An 18,441-nucleotide genomic window follows, 5' to 3' on the forward strand; every position below is an offset into this window, starting at 1 on the left:
CCGAAGAAGCTGCCGAACATCTGCAGCTTATCACATAACCCCACGTAACGGGAGTTTTTTTTCGGTCCTCCCCACTAACTAAAAATTGCCCGCTTGAACCGGGCATGGAGTTTCACTCGGTTCTCCGCACGCCGAAAAACTTGGCCCCTAGAACGGGTTTCAATACCACACCGAAACCTCCCTCTTGAGTGTGCTATACAGAGGGAAGGTGCCGACACCAGCACAGAGACGCTATCTCTGGAAAAGGTGGTTCCCGTTTTACGTCGGTTTTGCCGCTTAAGACCCTGGGGGAGCTGCAGTGATAGATTGAACGAGAGGAAACCAACATGACCAGACAGGAACGAAATTTCCCTAACTCTCTCTCTCTCTATCTCAAACATAATCAATCTCTCTAATTCAATCAGAAGCTCGAAGCAGAGATCGATGTAGCTACAGCAACAACAACATGTGAAGCCTCGGAAAATATTTTTCTTGGAGTATAAATAAGTTTTTCAAAGTTTAAATGAAAGCTTTCCCTATTACAACATCTACTCGCTAGCTTTGCTCGCTCGAAATTAGATCAAAAAAGAAAATAATGCTAAAACTGTTTTTCTAGACTCTTGAAAGTCACGACAGAAAGCGCCATAAAATGATGGATCACTCGAGAGTTTTAGACAGTTTATAGCTTAAACTGGACTATTTCTCATAATTATTTTTGCATAGACCCGGTCTTGCCCAATGCCGAGCCATCCGTGTGAGTGAGGAGATGTCATCCATTTCGCCGTAGCCGGATAAAAACCTAACACAACGAAGACAACCCTTCTCCAATCGAACGATGAAAATCAACGAAAACAAGGACAGCCGGTTAATGCGCAAGTAGCACAGAACGTTCCGACCATAGTCTTTAATACAAAAAAAAAGTTTTTCCTAATTAGTGACGTTTTTTTCTGCGTGATGTGATGAAAGTATCTGGACAAAAAAAACTTCAACTTAGGCGTTTTAGACAGTTTAAGCTTTTGATTTTCAAAATGGCGTTAATAAAACTCCAAAAAAGTATACTCAAGTAAAACTAAATTTAAGGATAAACAGGCTATTTTAACCGGCCTTACTTAGGCATGAATATTCCTGCTTGCTCGCTTTACTCGCTCGAAATGAGACGCAAAACCATAATTTCAAACCGGTGATATCTGAAATCGCAGCTAGTAGCAAATTAGTCAATCCGAATTCGGAACAAAATTTTGATGAACAAGCCAATAAACTATGCAAAATATGCAAAAAGAGCCGTTAACCCCCAATACAAGTATCGCAAAGAGAAAACGTGACTTTTCAGCCAAATCCGAACATGCGAAATTTCATTGAAAATACATTTAAGCCTCTTACCTTTTTAAACATGAAACTGCTGCGACAAAATTCTGGTGTCTATTGACACCATCGAGTAAACTTGCGTCAAAATCAAATCTAGTATTAGAAAATGTTTCTTATACAGGATACTCAGGTTCTTTAGATTGTAATAGCAACTATCAGATAGCTTTCTCGATGTGGTAAGACTGCGTTTAAATAATCCTGTAAACTTTCTATTTCTTGCTTCCATCTTCATGCGTAGAACATGACTCAAACTAAGAAAACTGGCGACTACGTTTTATACTTTTCCGATTTTTTTTATAAAAGTAAAAAATACATAATATAATCAGTTTCGTTACTCAAAGCACCTTTTATAACAATTCAGGCAGTTAATTTTAACAATTCTCATGAAAAAAGCAGCCCTTCATTTTAGACAGAAATGTGAATGCTTTAGTTTGAACCCAAGAAGTATCAGCCGTTTGTACGAAAACATAAAGGAACAAAAAAAGGATATGGTACGCTTTCGCTTCGCATTCGCTTTTTATTCTAGCCAAAACTAAAATTCATTCTCACTTCATTTTTTTGGAAGATAGCTACTTTGTTCTTGAGAATATGTTAACTTGATCATAATTGACATTCATTTTTTCACTACTTCAGAATAACATCAAAACTTCACTGCGTTAAATTGGTGAAGTTTATAGCCGTCGGATCTGTTGGCGCATACAACGATTTCATATAATTCATTTCAGCTGTCAGTTGACTCAACGAACTCGAAAATGTTGGCAAATCAGTATCTGACGCGAAGCTACACATCCGTTGTTCGATCTCATTTTGAGGGACATCTTGACATTTGGAGACAAAAAATTGCAAAAGAAACCCTCGAAAGTTCGAGAAATCAACTAAGGCTAGGGAATGAACACCTTGCAACGTTTCCTCTTCGTTAAGTAACTGGTTTCTTTCTAGTAATTGGGTCATTAACAACATTAGGAACGAATCCCGTAATTTAGTTCTGAATATTTCATTATTGTAAAGTTGAAACACTTCATTCAAGCGTTGAAGGGCGTTTATAGCATGCTTGTAAACATTTATATCCGGAAATAGCAAACACTGGCCAAAAATCTGGACAAGAGACACAAAATGATCACGTGTTACAGAACCTTCCGATTCATCGAAGAATTTTGACCAATGAACTTTCAGGATTTGGAACAGAAGATCAAGCATACTTGTTATACAGTCAGGCGAGTAGTAATTCTCCTGATTAATCAGAGGGGCAATCGTCTCACATACAAAAGTTATAATCCCAGGTAAAAATACCATGAATTTTTTCGAAGGTTCTTCCGCTATGCGCATTAAAGTTTTCACGAACTTCGAGATGATTTCAATTTCCAAATCCGAAGATTTTCTGCAGAAAATCTGTTGGACCTTTTCAGGTGTAAGCTGGTTTATCAGACTGTTAATTATCAGAGAAATTTTATCGGGTCCCAATTGAGACTTCAGGCATTCAAGTATCGAATGATAGCCGTCTAGGATTTGACCGCACAAAGCCGGATTCGAAAAATGGTTCGAGGACAGCACTAGTACATCTTCTATCAGAGGGTGCAAATGTTCCAGACATATTTCCCTTGTTCTTTTAACTTCTCCTGGCAAACACATCAAAATAGATGTAAACAGCGCAAGCCCACGTTCTATTTCTTTCAGTTCAGGAGCTGACAATGTTTGTTTTTGGGCCAGCATGTGAAAATTTCCGAACAGTTCTGAGATCCACGAGGATAAAATTGGAACTCTTGATTCCCAGTTAGAAAAATCAGTTGATAGATTTTTACTGTAAGCCCAGGATGCTATAATACCACAGCAAACTGATTGGGCGAACTTGCATTGCACGTCTAAGGGCAGCAGAGAGAAATTTGAACTCAATGTCGATTTGATGAGGTTATAGAAACTTGGCAGTTTAAGGAGGAAAATCGCCTTCACAGTTGAAGCATGTGAAAACACAATTTGGGAAAGCAGACGACTAAATACCGCTTTACTTGAGTCAAAAGTTTCGATTATTTCATGAGCCATTTCGAAACATTCATTCGTAATGTTTTGAATCTCTTCTAAGGCTTCGTTATTTTCCAGCTTGACAACTTGTCCTAGAAATGCAGATAGCCAGTTAATCATTAACTGTTTCGCACCCAAGCTTAAGGCCAGAAGGTTCGAAAAATCACTATGAAGAGTTTCAGAGAGTCCTGCTCCTTCAATTTTGTAAAGCGAGAACTGTAGATTCGTTTTGCATATAAAAACCAAACCCGAGAGATACTTTCTCGGCAAACACTCGTCGGAGGAATCGGATACTTGCATTGATGAGAAGAAAGTTCCGTTTATCATTCCTATAAGTCTACAAATAGTCGCCAGATCTCTTACTTTACAATGCAATCTCAAATTGTCATATTCGCCTTTAATGAGAAGTTGATACGTTACGTTTTCATCACCTTTGTGGATACACGTAACAATAGTTTTGAAATCTTGCAGCAAACTTGAAAAGAGAAAATTCACGGCAGATAAGATCTCAGGTGCGTATAGATCACTGGAAAGAGCAATCAGTTCCAGGTTGATTCTCTGGAACTTTTCGTAGTCTGTTTCTTTGTCATCATCTAGAGTTTCGTCGTCAATTTCATCCAAGAAAGTCTGATTAGCGGCAAAGGTCACTTTCGAAAGGATTTTGCTGAAACACAGACAAAATATTATGCCATAAATTATAATGATGGCAAGTACTAGTGATGCTCGCCAGCAATCCTCGTTTGCCAGTTCGAAACCTGCATGCGCTCTACAATTTACGAGATGCAAGCTCTTGCAAGGAAGCTATACGTTATTTAAGCGCAGCTATAAAACCTTCCGCTATAGCTTCTGACTGCTTAACTTGGACATCTTTGATCGATGGTTGATGAAAGTTTCGTAATTCCAAAAAAATACGTCCGAAGTTGCACATTTTCATGTATATCACCCTCGGTTTCTTCGTAAATCCTAATATTGGCATTGCATCAGAAATATAACATCAACTGAAACCTTTTAACAGATAAAAGGCATTCAAACCTGCATAACTCTTTCACTGTAGCTCTGTACAGAACATCTATCTCGCCATTTGGTTCCCTCTTATCCACAGTCGATTTGAGGTGCTCCAAAATAGCACTCCACACTTCCAAACACGACAGATAGATCTCCGAAATATCCTGTCTGAACGTAAAACTCAACAACTGAGTCAAGAAATGCTCCATTGGGAACCCCTCCAGTGCCTCGAATCTCGCAAACTGAGACGAAGCCAAGAGTTGAAGAAAGAACACCAGTTTGGACAGAAACGATTCCGGGTATGAGTTGTTGATGTCTATCATGCTCATCGAGTGGTGGAATATCGTGACCAGAAATGACTGAGTGTCTTTAGGGACACACTTTTTGGCCATGATTTCGTTTAGGCAGTCCATAGCGAGTAAACTTAGACTGTCGTCACCTAATCACAACAACAAGAATTTATTTTTGAGCTGAAGTTCAGCTGACAAATTTCTATATATTTTTTAAAAATTACTTCGAACGTTATCTGAAAAAAAGCATTCTGAATCAATAACTTAACTGTCGTTTCGCAAGCTAGTTCCAGAATTTTTCTTAATTTTCATTGGGAAAATTTGTAGTCATAAACCGCCTTTATATATTTTTTGATCAAATTACTCATTTAGAAATCGAACTGCTACCTGGTTGGTAATTTTGTCCATTGGCAGCACAGGATGGAATCTGGCAGTATCCAAGTAGAATCATGACTAGTTGGTTATTCAGATTGTTGGCCAGGGGAATCCAAGTGAGCATCTGTGTTAGAGTCTGTAGACACTCCGAGATGAGACTCTTCTCGTATTTCTGGAACATTTTTTAAATAACAACCCCGAACTATGGGCATTTTTTATAAATTACATCTAGACGTTTACACGACCTGAAAATCTTTCACAGGCTTGTCAAATAATGTTATCGACAGTAGATCGACAATAATGTTATCGACTAAGTTTCAAAAAAGTATATAACAATGCTTTAACCAGCTTCAGATTCAATCTTATATATTAAATGAAAGTCTCAATGCGCTACGGACGCAAAATTTGAACTTTTCTAACAATCACAACATTTATGAAATCACTCTCTGGTTAAAATAATCTCGAACTTTTTTACTCGGCTGTACAAATTGTCGCCTAATTGATACACTTACCGAATTTGGAGAAACTCGTTGTTCGCATTGCGTGCGTGCTACACTATTTGACGCTATATTTATACTTACACTACCCGCCGTGTTATTTTCAGTTTGCTCAGCTGTGGCGCTGTGCTCAGTTGTTCAATGAACTTTTGGGTCTTTTCTGTTATACGGTCCATACGAAAATACCGAATACAGAAAATACGGATCTCATTGTGACTCAAAAACTGCCAGCAAAAGAACAAAATGAAACGTTAAGCAAACAATTTCTAATTGGATGCCATCAACAAGAACGATGTGACCACCGTATGACCAAACAGATCCCTAGGTCGAGACTAAAAAAACCAACAACTGCCAAAAAAAACACTACGGCAACAGCAAAAAACATCTTGATGAAAATGATCGCCTAACACCAGATCAAAACAAAGTCGCTCTTAAAATAATTCATTCAAATGAGGTGAAAAGCTACGTTACCAAACATCCTTCTAAACTTACGAGCTCTCAAACTCCAGAAATAGCTTTGGAAAAAAAAACAGCCTACCCAGAAGCTCACGACGTAATCTTGCTCAACTCCGATGTGGATATAGCACGCAATTAAAGAGCTATCTGTCGAGATTGAACAAAAATATCAAAAACAACTACCCAAACTGTAACGCTTGCCCGCATGACATACACCACCTCTTTAACACTTCATTGAAGCCAACGTCTCTTTAACTCTTTAATGCGACTGTGAGCAAACCCCTTTGCAGTCGCAAAATGGCACAACTTCTCCGCACTAAATAAAAACAGCCGACTGAAACCAGGCACTGGAGTTTTGCTCGGTTCTTCATATCAAAAACTGCCCCTCTAGAACGGGTCTAGTACTGTCAGAGGGGGCCTTTTTGATTTTAACGAATCCTGGGAAAGCCACAGTAACTGTTTAACAGACGAGACGAAACAATCAATTGATATGCACAATCTTTGATTGTGGAGTACTCAAAATAAACGACGATGAAGACATGAATTAGACGACCACTCCTTTTGCAGCTACAAAACAACAACACGGATATCTTTAGCTATTCCCCCTTTGCCCCTCCTCTATGGAAAAAAAAGATGAAACATTAAAGTTTTCTTTCGGCCTAGACATCTTCTGTCCAATTAAACAAATAGACCAAATTTTGAAAAAAAATAGGCCAAACTATTGTGAACTTTGTCCGGTACACCGCCGTGTTCGATTGCATTAAATCGCTGATTATAATCAGCGTACCAATTCTGCACACTTTTTATATTCAGGGTGCCATTTTCACATTGCAGACCCTTCGACAAACTGTACACACGTAAGGTTTCCACGTATAACATCACAAAAACTTTTTAGAAATTCTTCGCTCACCATATTAATACATTCTCTTGATAAGATACTCATGATGAACACGACCCCGTCGGACTCAGAATTTATTAAATAGATGTCTGAAAAAAACCGATGAGTAATTCTTTGACATCGCCAAAAACATTCCAATAATGCAGAGGTACAGTCACAAAGGTTGTCGCGAAGACGTCATGCGAATGGGCATCTTGACAGTGAGTGACCGGTGTTTCGATAATTACGTCGAAAACAGAAAAGGGAAAAATAACCGCACGGTAGTTGAAGAAAGGTTGCGAAAAAAACTGGTTCTCAATTCGCTCTCGGCTATCAAGAATAATCTGGAACAGTGGTGTGGCGAAAAAAATGTTGGATTTGATTTTGACGATTGAGAGAAGTGGGCTCTCGTCGCTACTGACGTGACTTCTGAGGCCACGCGCATTCTGATTGAGCGAGAGTCCCCCGGGCTGTCGATCGCAACGATGAGGAAATCGCTTGATACCACGCCAATGGGAATTCGGTCAAGAGCTGTCTGTGGAATCAGAAGACGTAGTCTCATTGTGAATTTATCCAGACGCATGAAAGTCTCCCAGGAATGTCTGGAGATTATATATCCTGCTCTGCCACATGCGATAGACCTGCTGAGAGATCCCCTCACTGATGTCAGAGCCACACATCACGCAAGGCAGAGCCAACGAGGCAGTCACCAGTCATCCCTTTTGCACATACAGATGCCGTTGCAGCACTCGATGAGGGTGGCACATTCACATGCCAGTAACATGGATGGCCATGGACCTCCGGCAAGCTTATCTATGACCAGTGCGATGAAACACGGGAACCTCGTACGAAATACTTGTGGCCTCCAAGCTGCGAAAGCGCACTTATGCGACAAGCAACACATAGGGTGCCAGGAACGGGAAAAGACAATTCAGAAACGAGAAGACGGCAATTACCCCCCGTATCAAAGGAATGGCGAAGACCCAGTCAGTCCGAGCAGCTCACACAAACAACCATACGAGGCAAGAACCTTCCCTGATTCGATACGATCCCGTCCGGGTTTTTGGCTTCACTCAAAAACACCAGCCGATAAGGAGATGACACGTATTCTACCCTTCTACATTTTGTACCCACGTATTGTACCCACGATGTAGGTTTGAATTAAATGGATGCAATGATAAGGTACTAATAATTATTGGTTTTTCCACCTTTTAAAATGTGGTGCTTTTATAATGGTTCACCTCTACCCATTAATCCCTCTCTCCCCCACATGCTCCCATTGAGCGCCTGAAAGTGGCTTACATCACCCCATCCCCACGTCTACTTTAAAAAAATTTTGCATATCGCGATCACTCAACCCTCATTTTTAATTTATTATTTAATTATAATCGTCAGCATTAAAGGCCAGTTTCTCAATTAAGATCCTTGATATACTTCTAGCTGTTTTTGTTGGTTAGTGTGTGTGTGTGTGTGTGTGTGTGTGTGTGTGTGTGTGTGTGTGTGTGTGTGTGTGTGCGTGCGTGTATGTATGTAAATGCGTTAATGTAAGGGAGTTTCCGTGTAGCAGTCAAAACGATAGCTTTTTGTCTCGCGCCAATTTTAAATCACTCACTGTAAACTGAATTTTACAGTAATGACTACCAAGAGAGCCAAAAACTAATTGACCAAGCTTTAAAAAGGCCGAGAAAACGTTCGATCACCTTTGTTCAACAGCTTCGATTTTGCGCGTGTTATATTCTCAACATAACGAGGAGTTGTCTTAGCTGACACAGGACTTCAGGTTTGGTTTTAAAATGGAGCGGGGAGCAGTCTTGAAACAGATATTGGGTGAACATATTGCTGAACGAACTTAATTCTCATGATATAAAAAGGAAACGTCCTTTAGTGAAAAAAAAAGAAGCTCGAAAAAAGGCTACGAAAATACAGCTGCATAATTTAATCTCGTAATGTTGAGTAAAGAACCTCACAAATACTTTTCATAAAACCTTCGCTGACCATATTCAAACATTTTCTTGTTTAGACTCTCATGATGAAGACAACCCTCTCGGACTCAACTTATTTAATATATGTCTGATTGAAAAAAAAAAACTGATTTGTAATTGTTCGACACCGCCAAAAACATTCTAACAAGAAAGAGCTATAGTCACAGAGGTTGTCGCGAAGACTTCATGAGACTGGAGATCTTGACAGTGAGTGATCGGTGTTTCAACAATTACGCCGAAGACAGAAGAGGGAATAATAACGGCAAGGTACTTGCAGAGAGACTTCCGGCAACAGTGGTTGCGAAAAAACTGGTTCCCAATTCGCTTTCGGCTATCAAGAATGTTCTGGACAGTGGTTACAAAAAGAGGTTGGATTTGACAATTGGGGGAACTGGTATCTCGCCGAATGACGTAGTCCTGAGTCCACGCGCATTCTAATTGAGCGAGAGTCCCCCGGGCTGTCGATCGCAACGATGAGGAAATCGCTTGATACCACGCCAATGGGAATGCGGTCAAGAGCTGTCTGTGGAATCAGAAGACGTAGTATCGTTGTGAATTTACCCAGAAGCATGAAAGGCTCCCAGGAATGTCTGGAAACTATAGTTCCAGCTCTTCCACATGCGATAGACCTGCTGAGAGATGCCCGTACTGACGTCACAGCCACACATCACGCAATGCAGAGCCAGTCACCAGTAATCCCACTTGCACATACAGATGCCGATACAGCACTCGATGATGGTGGTACATTCACATGCCAGTAACATGCATGGCCATGGACCTCCGGTCAACACATCTATGGCCAGTGGGTCGAGTCACGGTAACCTTGTACGAAATATGTGTGGCCTCCAACCGGCGAAAGCGCACTTGTGCGGCAAACAACACACCGGGTGCCAGGAACGGGCAAAGAAAATTCGGAAACGATAGGTCGACGATTATCCACGGTACCAACAGTGGCCCAGTCAGTCCGAGCACCTCTCACAAACAACCATACGAGGCAAACACCTACTGTGGTTCAATACGATCCCGTCCGAGTTTTTGGCTTCTGACTCAGAAACACAAGGCCATCAGAGACAGCTCATTCTTTTGGCTGGAGATGTCAAAATGAACCCCAGCCTCACGCTATGCGGCATATGTGGTATGAGAGTAACTAGAAATAGCGTGAAGTGCACTTGGTTGGAACAATGGATACACCAGAGATATAGTGCCCGAGTGTGAACGATATCAAACAATTAGGCAAAAAGGAAATCCTTAAAAAAAGCCCGACGTGACATGAAACGGAGGCTGAAAACTCTGGAAATGGAGTGGCGGGATAAGTTACTATCAGAGTGCCAAGTTGTCAATGAAAAAGGAGACATAGGTACTATGTACTGCCTCTCGAGACAGCTTGGAGGACGAGATAGGAAACCCGATACAGGGACCACAATAGTCACAGCAGAGTTTAAAAACCATTTCGAAAAGGTCTCCAAAGATCGCTACGATATAGATCCTAGCACTCTTATGGGAGCAGTCAACAGGATGAAGAAAATAAAAACGATCCTGTGGCACAAGCAGAAAATGAGGAACAACGAAATGCCCACTGCCAAAGAAATAGAGGAAGCAATAATGGCAGAGGATTCCGCGCCTGGGAAGAACAATATCAGGATCAAATATATTAAGCTAGCTTTGTCCTAGAGTATCATAATTACTATCGTACGGAAAATGTTTGACGAAAAAGCGAGCAGATGGGACGACATTCTCAAAACCAGACAATTGTCCCTCTCCACAAAAAAATAAAGGGTCAAAAATGATGTTAACAACTATAGAATTTGCCTGTTGGCCATGAACAGAAGAATCATTGCCCAGACTCTTGCAAAAAAACTCAGAAGATGGTCAGAAACAATAGGAAAATTGTTTGAATCGGTTTTTGAATCTCTTCCATTAACAGGTTTATTCTTTGGTTGCGCTCCGAGTTTTTAATGTATGTTTTTTTTTCAGTCGAAAGAAACAGTTAGGGCCACCATAAGTTATTATTGTTCATAACTCACATTCTGATCTTAACGAATCCTGGGAAAGCCAGAGTAACTGTTTAACAGACGAGACGAAACAATCAATTGATATGCACAATCTTTGATTGTGGCGTACTGAAAATAAACTCCAATGAAGACATGAATTAGACGACCACTCCTTTTGCAGCTACAAAACAACAACACGGATATCTTTGGCTATTCCCCCTTTGCCCCTCCTCTATGGAAAAAAAAGAGGAAACATTTAAGTTTTCTTTCGGCTTAGACATCTTCTGTCCAGTTAAACAAATAAACCAAATTTTGAAAAAAAAATAGGCCAAACTATTGTGAACTTTGTCCGGTACACCGCCGTGTTCGATTGCATTAAATCGCTGATTATAATCAGGGTACCAATTCTGCACACTTTTTATATTCAGGGTGCCATTTTCACATTGCAGACCTTTCGACAAACTGTACACACGTAAGGTTTCCACGTATAACATCACAAAAACTTTTAGGAAATTCTTCGCTCACCATATTAATACATTCTCTTGATAAGATACTCATGACGAACACGACCCCCTCGGACTCAGAATTTATTAAATAGATGTCTGAAAAAAACCGATGTGTAATTCTTTGACATCGCCAAAAACATTCCAATAATGCAGAGGTACAGTCACAAAGGTTGTCGCGAAGACGTCATGAGAATGGGCATCTTGACAGTGAGTGACCGGTGTTTCGATAATTACGTCGAAAACAGAAAAGGGAAAAATAACCGCACGGTAGTTGAAGAAAGGTTGCGAAAAAAACTGGTTCTCAATTCGCTCTCGGCTATCAAGAATAATCTGGAACAGTGGTGTGACGAAAAAAGGTTGGATTTGATTTTGACGATTGAGAGAAGTGGGTTCTCGCTACTGACGTGACTTCTGAGTCCACGCGCATTCTAATTGAGCGAGAGTCCCCCGGGCTGTCGATCGCAACGATGAGGAAATCGCTTGATACCACGCCAATGGGAATGCGGTCAAGAGCTGTCTGTGGAATCAGAAGACGTAGTCTCATTGTGAATTTATCCAGAAGCATGAAAGTCTCCCAGGAATGTCTGGAGATTATATATCCTGCTCTGCCACATACGATAGACCTGCTGAGAGATCCCCTCACTGATGTCACAGCCACACATCACGCAAGGCAGAGCCAACGAGGCAGTCACCAGTCATCCCTTTTGCACATACAGATGATGTTGCAGCACTCGATGAGGGTGGCATATTCACATGCCAGTAACATGGATGGCCATGGACCTCCGGCAAGCTTATCTATGACCAGTGCGATGAAAAACGGGAACCTCATACGAAATACTTGTGGCCTCCAAGCGGCGAAAGCGCACTTATGCGACAAACACATAAGGTGCCAGGAATGGGAAAAGACAATTCAGAAACGAGAAGACGGCAATTACCCCCGGTATCAAAGGAATGGCGAAGACCCAGCCAGTCCGAGCACCTCATACAAACAACCATACGAGGCAAGATCCTTCCCTTCTCGATACGATCCCGTCCGGGTTTTTGGCTTGACTCAAAAACACCAGCCGATAAAGAGATGACACGTATTCTACCCTTCTACATTTTGTACACACGTATTGTACCCAAGATGTAGGTTTGGATTAAATGTGCAGGTTTTGGATGCAATGATAATGTACTAAGCTGACTTAGTGTAATAACCTGTGTCTTAGCTGACACAGGATTTCAGGTTTGGTTTTAAAATGGCGCGGGGAAATTGACAGGAAGCAGCCTCTTTCCAGTGGACTTAATTTTTCCAGTAGTGGTGAGCATGAAATTTTCCCCAAGAACAGTCTTGAAACAGATATTGGGTGAACATATTGCCGAACGAACTTGATTCTCATGATAAAAAAGGAAACGTCTTTTAGTGAAAAAAAAGAAGCTCGAAAAAAAGCTACGAAAATCCAGCTGCATAATTTAATCTCGTAATGTTGAGTAAAGAACCTCACAAATACTTTTCATAAAACCTTCGCTGACCATATTCAAACATTTTCTTGTTTAGACTCTCATGATGAAGACAACCCTCTCGGACTCAACTTATTTAATATATGTCTGATTAAAAAACACTGATTTGTAATTGTTCGACACGGCCAAAAACATTCTAACAAAAAAGAGATATAGTCACAAAGGTTGTCGCGAAGACTTCATGAGACTGGGGATCTTGACAGTGAGTGATCGGTGTTTCAACAACTACGCCGAAGACAGAAGAGGGAATAATAACCGCAAGGTACTTGCAGAGAGACTTCCGGCAACAGTGGTAGCGAAAAAACTGGTTCCCAATTCGCTTTCGGCTATCAAGAATGTTCTGGACAGTGGTTACAAAAAGAGGTTGGATTTGACAATTGGGGGAACTGGGATCTCGCCGAATGACGTAGTCCTGAGGCCACGCGCATTGTGATTGAGCGAAAAGCCCCCGGGCTGTCGATCACAATGATGAGGAAATCGCTTGATACCACGCCAATGGCAATGCGGTCAATAGCTGTCTGTGGAATCAGAAGACGTAGTATCGTTGTGAATTTATCCAGAAGCATGAAAGGCTCCCAGGAATGTCTGGAGACTATAGTTCCAGCTCTTCCACATGCGATAGACCTGCTGAGAGATGCCCGTACTGACGTCACAGCCACACATCACGCAATGCAGAGCCAGTCACCAGTAATCCCACTTGCACATACAGATGCCGATACAGCACTCGATGATGGTGGTACATTCACATGCCAGTAACATGCATGGCCATGGACCTCCGGCCAACACATCTATGGCCAGTGCGACGAGTCACGGTAACCTTGTACGAAATATGTGTGGCCTCCAACCGGCGAAAGCGCACTTGTGCGGCAAACAACACACCGGGTGCCAGGAACGGGCAAAGACAATTCGGAAACGATAGGTCGACGATTATCCACGGTACCAACAGTGGCCCAGTCAGTCCGAGCACCTCTCACAAACAACCATACGAGGCAAACACCTACTGTGGTTCAATACGATCCCGTCCGGGTTTTTGGCTTCTGACTCAGAAACACAAGGCCATCAGAGACAGCTCATTCTTTTGGCTGGAGATGTCAAAATGAACCCCGGCCTCACGCTATGCGGCATATGTGGTATGAGAGTTAATTCCCAATTTTCCAATTAAACAGCCCCACATTCTAAGGGACTTTTGCCTTTCCACACAAAAGTTAATCCAATTCGATAGATCTTTTATACGAAGGAATTATTTCAGTTAGAAACAATGCAAAACAACAAGGTCAAATTTGGATCAAGTATTAAAAAGGAGCGAACAGAATGCCCTGCACAAAAATTGCAATAAAGCAGATAGGACCATTTCAATTCATTGATTGGAAATGCCAGCTGTAAAATCAAAACAGCAAGTCACAGCCAGTATCTTGACTTGAAGGGCAATTTCCTGAAGCCATCGGCACATGAGAACACACAAGAACCAGACTACGCGATAGAAATCAACGATATCAAAAAAAATAGATTCACAAACTCCTCGACGCAAAAACTACGTCAGCCTTCTGTTGCCTTTGTTAAGGCCAAGTGAGAAAATCGAGATAAAAATAGAATCCAACAATTGCACTTGACTTCCAACAACAGCACTTGACTTTGCGCTTCTCGAATTTTCGACTGCTTCGTGGCTCGCACCGTTTTCTCGGTATCTAAGCACTCCTTCGTGATAAACTGTTTCTGTAAAAGGCAAATTTCCAGACAGAAATCAAACGAAGAATCTGCTGCGTATCGCGAGATATCTATTGGACGATCTTCGACCTCGTATATCCATTCCAGTATCAGAAAAACAAGAAACTTAAGTTGTATCTACGGATTTTGGCCCTTGCTTTAGCGTCACTGTTATATGTGGAACAGTGTTAAGCAAGTCTTTGAAATTTGCCATATACCCGACTATTTAAATAACTATTTCGTGAACACATATTTCGTAAACGTCTTTTTCAGGCAAATTGACGAAATCTCGACAAGCGAAAACGTTCAAAGGATTTGACCAAGGATTCCATTCTGTGCTAGAAATGCCACATCCAGATTTCGCAAGTTGATCAAAGCAAAAACTGGAGGATTTTAAACCGTAATTTAGTCCTCCGGGGTTTATTATGATGGGAATCTATGCGAATGATTTATTGTTGGAGGGTTTCGTCCGCAAAAAAAATCAATTAGTAAAGTTTTTGAAGGTATCATCTATAATAGACTTGTAATGTTTTTTTTATGAAAGTGTTTTCAAATTGTCAATTTGGGTTTTGTGAAAATATGTCCCTGTGGATGGAATTGCTTCTGTTACTGACAACATTCAGCTTTCTTTAGTGAAAAACATGAAAACAGCGGTCTGCTTTTAAGACTTGCGAAAAGCGTTCGACACAGTCAACCATACGAAGCTTCTTTCAAAGCTCGAATTACACGGTTGCAGAGGCATTGTTAAACTTTTAGAAAAACATTTGTTTAACCGATTGCAATATGAACTTTAAGGTAATTTTGCTTCCAACCTAAAACCAACTGTTTGTGGTGTGCCACTAGGCTCAGTATTAGGTCCCCTTCTGTTTCTGATCTACATCAATGATTTACTACAATGTGATGGTAAAAAAAAGCGGTTTTGTTTGCCGATGATACAGCTATAAATCAAAATTCAATAAAAAATAACTCATTTTAAAAGATCTGGAGGATGTTAACCAATGGTTGAAATCTAACAGCTTACAGTATACCAAGATAAAAGAAAAGTTGTCAAATTCAGCAAGACCTCAACAGAAAACCTTAATATGAAAATGAATATGAACATGAACAGAAAACCTTAATATAATATAAAATGAATTCAAAAGAAAACATTAATATAAAAATTGAACAGGTTCAATCTGTCAAATACTTGGGTATGGATGTAGATAAGAAATTAAATTTCACAGATCATTTTCAATTTGTTCCATCGAAAATAGCGCAACATTGTGGACTCGACTCATGTACCGTATCAAACATATTTTTTCCATCGAAAGCAACTGTTGAATTTCTATAATGTTTTTAAACAAAACAGTAATTCAAGATGGCGTGCTTGTGTATGGATGCACATCTATTACCAGTTTGACCCCAATTCTGAAACTGCAAGCTTTCAACAAACGATATCGCGAAAGTGTTGAAGATAAAATTGTAGAAAATCGTATTGCGACAGTTTTTGAACTCCGCATATATGAACTTTTTAAGGGCGTGGTCAATCAGTTGCTTGAGACTAGCAATCGAATTTAATCGAATTTCAAAAAAGAGGGAGCTTCAAAGTTCGTCATTACGAGTTTTACCGAAGTATATCAGTGGTACAGGTATAACCTAATAACAAGACGTAGACTGTAATTTTCAATTACTTTCATAATTTATCTGTTTTTGAGAAATTAGGTTTAATAAACAGTAAACATGACTTTAAAGCGTTTTCTTATGATGTACTAGATAGTTACATCATTGATAATGATTAGCTGGTTAATATTGTCTTCGGGTGTCTTTCAGTGCTTACACTAATTCACAGTAAGGCCTCAATTGAGCCCTCAAAAGTCATTCTGATAATTCTAGAGGGTACTTAGACTCTCCAGTTTAATGAGTACTGAGAGACCTTTTCACATACCGGGGCCATCCCTAATAAGCAGTGACAAAAAACTTTTCAATTTAATTTCTAAAAGCTAATTAGGTCTTAATTATATTGTATTATCTTAGTTTGATTTTTATAAAGATGTTTAGGGCATAATATGCAGGCCTTTGGTCTGTTGATGCTCCTAGGTAGGCTGTAATTATTGGACTTCATTGATTTATTTCTATGAATTCGTGCAATGTGAAAGAATTTTGTATTGCCTACTGGATTATAAATAAATACAAACACCAAAATTATGTATTCTAATCTATCCAAGTCTTACCTTATCACGAGACTGGTGCAACGTACTCATTAATTGCACCAAAAATTGCAGCACATTCGGAACTGATTCCAGTAGAAATTTAGCCAGCAAAGCGCGTCTGGCTACACTCATTGTTTCCTTTGGAGTAATAAATTCCTCGAATGTAGCTCTTAGGAGCGTCAACCCAGCCAGTTGCGTCTCTTGATGACTTATGAAACCCATGATGTAATTGAAGTACTCCGGATCTTTTTCCGGCCACTCACAACGTGCAATATCCGCAATTAATTTGCATAATTTATTCAGCACGTAGTACTGAGACGACTGTGCGTTTTCAAACAGAAATCTTCTCACTGCGAACTTCAAATCACTTTTTTGAGCTTCGTTATAACGAGGCCAATTATAACATACACATGCTTGAAGAATGTTGATTGCAAAAGTCCGTGTGTAATCTTGATTTGAATTGCCAAGGAAAAATAAAGCTTGTTGAAGGCATGTTTGTTGTTGGAAAAACCTCGAAAGAACATCATCGATTTGTTTTCGTCTATCGTTCGTGCAGCAGGGACTGTAGAACTCATCCAAGATGGATTCTAGACTAAATAAACTGGCCTCCAGGTCTTGTGCTTCCTTCAACAGATCACTGGTCGGAACTTGCTGTCCTGTTTCGGGACAAGTTGAAGACATCTTTCTATTTTACAGATTTAACTGAAAAAAGATCGGGTTACAGGATAATTTTCCGACGAAAAGTGTAAGCAAAATTATACACTTTGTTCAATGCATTTTTTTCTCTGTTCAGCCTTTTTTATCATGTAGTTCGCAAAACCTGCCAAAACTAATGTTAAAAAATATTTCACATGTATTTTCAATTTCATGACATAAGATCAAATTTACCTTTACATCCCACTTAAGAACAAATCTGTCAATTGCCAGTCATTGTATAGCATTCAGTATTTCTATGAACTATTTTCCAGCATTATCTTTTAGCTTCAATTGAAGACGAAAAAGACATTGGTCCAAAGGATTAATTTCTAATTCAGAAAATGGAATCATATATTTATTCTAGGCTAATTTATTTTTACAAAATTTGGAATACGAATCGAATAGTAGCAACGGGTAAGGCACTTAAGCTATAACATATAATCATAGCTAGCATTAGTTAAAATGTTAGCTTTCAAACTTTTAAGTGAAATGCTCAAACTGTCGAATCTCTTCAACTATTTGCCTTCGTATTGCAACAGGGGGAAATTAATTTTAGGTTTAACAATCACATATTTTTAACCGTTAAATTAGTCCTTCATACGGAGTGGGGCCCGCGTTGAACTTAAAACGATCGTCATAACGATCGTGAAATACAAAACTGAAATACAATAACGCGCGACCGAAGAAGTTAAGAGCGACCCAAAAAATATAAGTCGCGACCCAAAAAAATATGTTGCGAGCATTGCAACTAAAACTGGGTATATTGCGACCATCACGACTCATAACAGATACGTTGAGAGCCTTGCGAAGGAAAATGGATAGATTGTGACTTTGCGCGAGCCAAAAATGGTATGTTGCAACCATTTCGACTAAAAATGGGTATGTAGTGACCTGTGGTACTGCGGTTGCAGAAACCTTGATGTTATCTATTTATATAATATGGATACTGTCATTGTAAAGGCCATTTGCGCCGATCTAGAAGAGAAGAACTGCGAGTTCAGTTCTGCCATAGT

The 18,441-nt window shown here is 40.0% G+C and overlaps 2 protein-coding genes across 3 annotated transcripts in view; one reads left to right on the forward strand and one right to left on the reverse strand.

The window, feature by feature from the left end:
* LOC134851356 (uncharacterized) overlaps positions 1–18,441 on the forward strand; it is a 303,739-nt gene that overhangs the window by 57,961 nt on the left and 227,337 nt on the right. The window lies entirely within an intron of this gene.
* On the reverse strand, positions 1,803–17,430 carry LOC134851636 (exportin-6-like). The gene is made up of 4 exons (XM_063867810.1): positions 16,754–17,430; positions 5,043–5,202; positions 4,393–4,804; positions 1,803–4,024 (listed from the first exon to the last, which is right to left on the reverse strand). Exons 1-4 carry the CDS (start codon positions 17,411–17,413, stop codon positions 1,993–1,995), a joined length of 3,264 nt encoding a protein of 1,087 aa, XP_063723880.1. The 5' UTR covers positions 17,414–17,430; the 3' UTR covers positions 1,803–1,992.

This window comes from Symsagittifera roscoffensis, chromosome 7 (genome assembly GCF_963678635.1).
Source record: "Symsagittifera roscoffensis chromosome 7, txSymRosc1.1, whole genome shotgun sequence".
Taxonomy (NCBI): domain Eukaryota; kingdom Metazoa; phylum Xenacoelomorpha; order Acoela; family Convolutidae; genus Symsagittifera; species Symsagittifera roscoffensis.

Bases quoted from the DNA above. Each gene is read 5' to 3' on its own strand.
- LOC134851636 (XM_063867810.1), bottom strand. From the start codon at position 17,413: ATGTCTTCAACTTGTCCCGAAACAGGACAGCAAGTTCCGACCAGTGAT. The intron at 4,805-5,042 runs GTAGCAGTTCGA...TGTTGTGATTAG, and splicing joins TGGACAAAATTACCAACCAG to GTGACGACAGTCTAAGTTTA. The intron at 4,025-4,392 runs GTTTGAATGCCT...TCTGTGTTTCAG, and splicing joins ACAGTGAAAGAGTTATGCAG to CAAAATCCTTTCGAAAGTGA.